Below are 6,980 nucleotides of genomic sequence, written 5' to 3'. Positions count from 1 at the left end.
CATACATACTCATAACCACTATCATCCCCTAGCAGTAAATTTATCTGATCTTTTAAAACTCTGCATAGTCTCAGCACTAACAACCTCATTATCGAGTTCATTTCATTCACCTGCCATTATTATTCCTCGACATATCTTTTACATTATCAAGCTTGAGCCTGTTAGTTCCAATCTCTTCCTGATCATCAACCCTGAGAATCTTGCTTACATCATTATTTTATTCCTTACCTATACAACAAAAACAGGAACAAGCTATAAAAAGAGATATATATACAATTACATCATCAGCCAGGTTCTTCTAGTCCTGGCCTGATTGCTAACCCTAACACTTTCGTTTACATCCCCATTACTTTATCTATCTCTTATGCCACGAGAACAGGAACCAGTTATTTATAAAAAGATACCATGTTATATTATCAACCTCGAACCCTTTACTTCCTGATTTTCCTGATTCCCAACCCTAACTAACAATATTCCCTACATCCCCATTATTATACCCATTATATAACAAAAACAGGAACAAGTTATATATATATATAAAAAAAAAAACAATATATACAATTTCAAGCCCCCCAAAAAAAACAACAGTATCACATAGGCAGAGTTTCGAGCCTTAATGGTGCGAGAGAGCTATTGATAAAGTTACTACAACACAGAGGTGAAACAGAAGGTTACATTTCAAAAACTATCACACGTACAATGCCAAATCGCAAGTCCTCCACAATATCGGAACTGCAAGCGTTACTCCTGAAGGGAAATTATTGATAAAGTTACTATATGCAGAACAGAGGCAGGGAAGTTACATAAGCTACCCCATCAGAGGAACACCACACAGCAATTCAAAGCAAAGAGAGCATAGTATTGTACAGCCAAATGGAATGTACTGGAAAGGTAGAAATATTGCTAAAGTTAGTAAACGGAAGGAAAAGAGCAACAAAATATAAAAGTTGACCATTTGTAATTTCAAAGCACCATTATTCAGCAGTATATAAGAGAGTCATAATACAACTAACTGGTAAATGAAAACTACTGGTAAAGTTATTCAAAGGAAGAAAAGAGAAACAAAATATTCAAAGCTATCATTTGTAATTTCGAAGACCATTAATCCACTAATATGAGAGAGAGAGAGAGAGAGAGAGAGAGAGAGAGAGAGAGAGAGAGAGAGAGAGAGAGAGAGAGAGAGAGAGAGAGAGAGAGAGAGAGAGAGAGAGAGAGAGAGAGAGAGTATCAGAACAATCAATAGTTATGTACAGGGAAGGTAAAACTACTGACAAAGTTACGAAAAGATAAAAAGAGACCCAAGGGACACTGACAAAGGCTATCAAAGTTTGAAGTCCCTTACATCCCACGCACTGCAACACGAGAGGCTCTCATCGTGACGAACACACAGATATAAATCATACATGGATGTGGTACGAAGAACAATGTGTAATCCGCAGCTGTTCTCCAAGGTAAGAAGCCTCTGAACGATAGAATAAGGAAGGCAAGAAAAGTCAGGAAAGACAATCTGTAATTTCGTTCATTTGTAAATTCTGATTCATCTCGACAATTTGACTTCCGTATAGAAATAACAGTAAAATATTTAGGAGCCCAGTGTTCTTTCTGCCTCGTAAAATCGTGGTCATATATTTTTTTCCTATTGTTTTATACGTTTAGTCTCGTTCATACATAAAAAAAAAAAAAAGTGTAAATCAGGGTCAGAAACAGGGCAAACATGCATCACAGTCATTACAGGAATAAAAGACAAAAAGTTGTAGGAATTAAAAAAATATAAACAAATGGGTAAATAAATGAAAACCCGAAAAATACATGTAAAGTTGAAATCACCCACTAAATAATCTGACAAAAAAAAACACAAATATATATAAAAAAAAAATAAATAAATAAAAATAAGCACATGGAAAAATAAGATTAAAAAGAATGAAATACCAAAAAAGCAAACTGAATGGAAATGAGAACGATAAAAAAAAAAAAGCCGTTTAAGTGTCACATGCACCCACATCAACGTGCAATAAAAGGAAGAGAACAGTGTCAGCGTGGAGCCTAAGAGTAAGCCATGCCGCGCCTTATAATAGAGGAACGGAATACGACTATCAGCTGTCAAAAAGTTCAGATTTATTGAGTTTGACCGTTACGGAGAGAGAGAGAGAGAGAGAGAGAGAGAGAGAGAGAGAGAGAGAGAGAGAGAGAGAGAGAGAGAGAGAGAGAGAGAGAGAGAGAGAGAGAGAGGAGGGAACTAACTCTTACAATATTAATTTTTCTGGATTCTCATTTAACTCAGCAAACTTCGTATATTGCACACAGCAACAGACAGGTAGACATACAAACAGACTGACGGACAGACAGAAAGACAGACATAGATTCATGAGAAGTAGTAGTAGTAGTAGTAGTAGTAGTAGTAGTAGTAGTAGTAGTAGTAGTAGTAGTAGTAGTAGTAGTAGTAGTAGTAGTAGTAGTAGTAGTAGTAGTAGTAGTAGTAGCAGTAGTAGTAGTAGCAGCAGCAGCAGCAGCAGTAGCAGTTTAATAACAAAAACACAAGTAACACAAAAAGCTACAAACTTGTTTTTGTCTAATTTAAATAAAAAGAGGTCATGTCTTGTTGAAGGGTAGGGTAAAACTGACAGACACATACATACATACATACATGCATGCATACATACATATATACATACATACATACAGACAGACAGACAGACAGACAGACAGACAGACAGACAGACAGACACAGACGAGACTGCAGTACTTAATTCCACAAAAAAAAAACAGCAAACAAAGAGTTATAAAGGGTTGTAGAGAGAAACAGTTTTTCCTGAAGTTTCTCGTTAAAAGTTCACGTTTTCCATCAACTTCAAGGATCACAAGCAACGCCTGCGAGAGAGAGAGAGAGAGAGAGAGAGAGAGAGAGAGAGAGAGAGAGAGAGAGAGAGAGAGAGAGAGAGAGAGAGAGAGAGAGAGAGAGAGAGAGAGAGAGAGAGAGAGAGAGAGAGAGAGAGAGAGAGAGAGATCACCCACACACTTAAAATGATTAAATAAAGTAAAACAAAATAAGCTAACAGTAATAACAAGAAACAAAATTAATTAATCGACCAATGAAAACAATAGTCACTTCTGTAGTTTGAATATTGTGTGTGTTGAAATAGGTCACAAAATACTGCAGAAAAATATTTGGGTAATCATGGTCAAGACTCAAGCAAAATGACTGACAGACTCTCTCTCTCTCTCTCTCTCTCTCTCTCTCTCTCTCTCTCTCTCTCTCTCTCTCTCTCTCTCTCTCTCTCTCTCTCTCTCTCGTCTTATTGATTTCTTTGCCCATCTATTTGCTTATGTCTTGAATGATTTCGTTTATTTGTTTAACTATTTCAAGATTTATCTGTTTATTTGTTGATTTATTTGTTTGCCATTTGATTAAATATGAATGTCAACTGCCAGGTTTTCTGAGGAGACTGTCAATAGATCAGTGAACTTAGAATTTAAAGGAAACACAAAACACAACAGAAGTGAGTGTAGCAGATTAGGTACTCGACTTGTGACCGTAACTATGCACACGGCCACTCACTGTTACATTAGGCAGGCAGCATGGACCCCCTCACCTGATAATGGCTCGTTTATTACTTCACTTCAGTCACCATAGATCATTTTAGATTGAAATATTAAAACTATACGTACTAAAATATTCTAGCTGCGCCATCATTTATTTCCAGCACACTTTTTTTTTTTAATTCATGGATGGAGATGACAGGTGGAAATATGCAGGTACGCACGTTTTTCAAAGGAACTCCCCACATGTAGGTCTGATGGCTTTTTGCAGCTTCCCCTTATTCCCTTATGTTCTCCTTTCATTAAACTTAAGAAGTCATAAAAGTGAGAGGCTCAAATGAGGCAGCAATACAGAGGGACCAATTCATTCCTGGTTCACTGACCGAGGCTTGATTGAACCCACTGCTGGGAAAGCGAGCCATTACGTAGGTACAATCGTGATGCAGTTTCTCATAACTCTCATTTGCCCTCAGCCAGTCAAACCATGGAAGGCAGTGATCATAGAGTCCACACACACACACACACACACACACACACACACACGAGAGGAGGTTGATGACACAAGTATATATTTATCTGTCAATATTTTATTCAGTTATTACAGTTATATTAGGTCTCTCTCTCTCTCTCTCTCTCTCTCTCTCTCTCTCTCTCTCTCTCTCTCTCTCTCTCTCTCTCTCTCTCTCTCTCTCTCTCTCTCTCTCTCTCTCATCTACATCATCATTTCAGCAGCAACACATCTTTCACAAATTAAAACACAAAGGCTATTGGTGATCGAAGTCTCCTTTTCTACCTGTCCACTCTGCCTTGTCTAACTCCATCGATTCAGCGCTATTCCGGGAAGATGATCACAGACATGGAGAACGATTATATTGACCCCGCCTCGCCTCCTGGTCGGAAGACACGCAGCTCCAGGCTATAAGCACAGGACGAGGTGACCGTGAAGGGCCATCCGGGGAGCAGGTGCGGCCTTCGTTGGTATGTAAATGTACAGAGGATGGAGACAGACGGCGAGGCGGGAGGCGCAGCGGCAGGAATTGGATGAAGGAAAGATGACAGGCAAGTGATGGGATGGTGGGTAATGCTGGTGGGTAATGGGAAGAAGGAATTTGAAATATGAGTTATAAATAGTGATATACTGACCTGCTAGACATGATCGTAGGAAACAGGCCGTGTTCCTTCTCTTCTTCTCACCTTTCCTTCCCTTCCCCGTCCCGCCCCGCCCCGCTCCCGCCTCCACAGCAGTTCTGCATTAACTGTATCTAATTTAGTGTTAATGGTCGGAACATTTTTTCAGTATTTTTTTGGCAGATATATAATTTATGGTCTCGTCCACGGAAGGCAACTCAGGATCGTGGCAGGCGGGAGGCGACTCTCAGCAGCCCCGGAGATTACTGAAGCGTGGCGAGGCACCGCAGCACCGCGCCAACAACCCCTATATCATGGACGGCTACCTGCCCCCGCTGTCACTCCGAGGATGCCTCCGAAGTTTGTTCTACGTACACAACGAGACAGGCAACATTGTGACGCACGCCGTGCCGCTGCTGTTCATCGTGCTGCACGGGCCCACGTGGCCGTCGCTGTGGGGCCTCAATGAACCGCTATTGTCGTGGGCCGTGCTGGTGGTGATGGCCATGCCGTGGGCCGCCTCCACGCTGTACCACACCTTCATGGCCCACCGCGGCGGGAAGTGGGTGTACAGACTGCTGCTGGGCATCGACGTGGTGGGCATCTGCACCGCAGTGTGCCTGGGTCCTATGCCCCACGTGTACGTGTCCACGCTGGGCCTGGGCAGGGCGGCGGCGGCAGTGGCGGTTCTCATCTACTGCCACGCCTGTCTCTACTCCCTGACTCAAGCCGTCAAGGCGACAAACGCTTGGGATTCCCGCACCTGCTTTACGCTGCCCGTGCTGATGGTGGCCGCCTGCTGGGTGCTGCGGGTCAGCCCCTGGGGCGAGGGTCAGTGGGAGGGAGGCATGTTCGTGCCGCCTATGCTCGCCCTCTTCGTGCTGGGGGGCCTCGCGGGGGCGACTTTCGTGCCTGAGCGGTGGGCGCCGGGTCGCGTGGACCTGGCGGGCAACTCTCATCAAATCATGCACCTGCTGGTGGTGGCCGCGCAGTACTGCATGTTCCGCGGGGCACTCACGGACCTGAGCTGGTTGCTGCAGCGCCACGCACACCCTGCTGATGGCCAATGAGGCGCAGCGCTACGTAAGTCACACAACGAAGAGCCACACCTTAGTAACAAGCGCTTAAACTCGAACAAATGACGCATGAAACTTTGGCCAGAGTGGGGGACGCTTGGCGCTGGCCTAGAGGGCGAGGGCGCCCGAGAATGCTTATCAAAACATTCACTTACTACCAATTAACTGTATGGCAAAAAATATATACTATGTCTATCCGTATCTATCTGCCTGTCAGTATCTGCCCATTTTTGTTTATCTGTTTAAGTAATCCACCAGTCTTAAAGATCCGTGCAGGACTCGTGATGGCTAATTATCATTCGTCACAAATGTACTCAGGAGCACCTAACAAAGTCCGATCTAAGGATAAGACTAACCATCCACACATCGCAAACTTCATCTTGCTCAGGAATCACTCACTGTTCGCCCATCAGGGAAAAGCTTTGGATAAGAACATAAGAAATAAGGGAAGCTCCAAGAAGCCATTAGGTCTACACGTGGCAGTCCTTGTATGAAATATACCTACCACCTATTTCCACCTATCATTCCCATCCATACATCTGTCTAATCTTCTCTTAAAGCTCCCCAGTGACTCAGCACTAACAACTTGATTACCGAGTCAGTTCCATTCATTTACCACTCTATTTGAGAACGAATTCCTTCCTATCTCTTTTTTAAACTTAATTTTTTTAAGCTTGAACCAGTTATTTTGTTCTGTCCTGGTTACTGATCCTAAGAATTTTGCTTACGTCCTCCTTGTTAGCTCTGAACTCCGTCTAGGGAAACAATGCATAGAAGCCAGAAACAAGGCAAATAGGGTACTAGGATTCATTTTTAGGAGTGTTAAAAGTAGAAGGCCGGAAGTAATATTAAAGTTATACTTGGCGCTGGTCAGACCTCATCTAGACTACGCTGTGCAGTTCTGGTCCCCACATTACAGGAAAGATATAGGTCTATTAGAATCAGTACAGAGGAGAATGACTAAAAGGATACAGGGGATGAGGAGTATTCCTTACGAAGCGAGGTTGAAGCGGTTAAATTTACATTCTCTAGAGAGACGTAGGTTAAGAGGGGACCTGATAGAAGTCTTTAAGTGGTATAAGGGTTATAACAAGGGAGATGTAAGCAAAATTCTTAGGATCAGCAACCAGGGTAGAACAAGAAATAACGGGTTCAAGCTTGAAAAATTTAGGTTTAGGAAGGAGATAGGAAAAAATTGGTTCTCGAATAGAGTGGTAGATGAGTGGAACGGACTCAGTA

General features: G+C 42.6%; 1 protein-coding gene across 1 annotated transcript; it reads left to right on the top strand.

The window, feature by feature from the left end:
- Window positions 1-4,361: 4,361 nt before the first annotated feature.
- Window positions 4,362-5,985, top strand: LOC135100315 (progestin and adipoQ receptor family member 4-like). The gene has a single exon (XM_064003154.1). It carries the CDS (start codon window positions 4,860-4,862, stop codon window positions 5,733-5,735), a length of 876 nt encoding a protein of 291 aa, XP_063859224.1. The 5' UTR covers window positions 4,362-4,859; the 3' UTR covers window positions 5,736-5,985.
- Window positions 5,986-6,980: the final 995 nt, after the last annotated feature.

Source organism: Scylla paramamosain, chromosome 5 (genome assembly GCF_035594125.1).
Source record: "Scylla paramamosain isolate STU-SP2022 chromosome 5, ASM3559412v1, whole genome shotgun sequence".
Taxonomy (NCBI): domain Eukaryota; kingdom Metazoa; phylum Arthropoda; class Malacostraca; order Decapoda; family Portunidae; genus Scylla; species Scylla paramamosain.
The sequence above is the reverse complement of the archived record's forward strand: the minus strand, read 5'-3'. Positions and strand labels throughout refer to the sequence as shown.

Coding starts and splice junctions, on each gene's coding strand:
- LOC135100315 (XM_064003154.1), top strand. CDS start 4,860: ATGGTCTCGTCCACGGAAGGCAACTCAGGATCGTGGCAGGCGGGAGGC.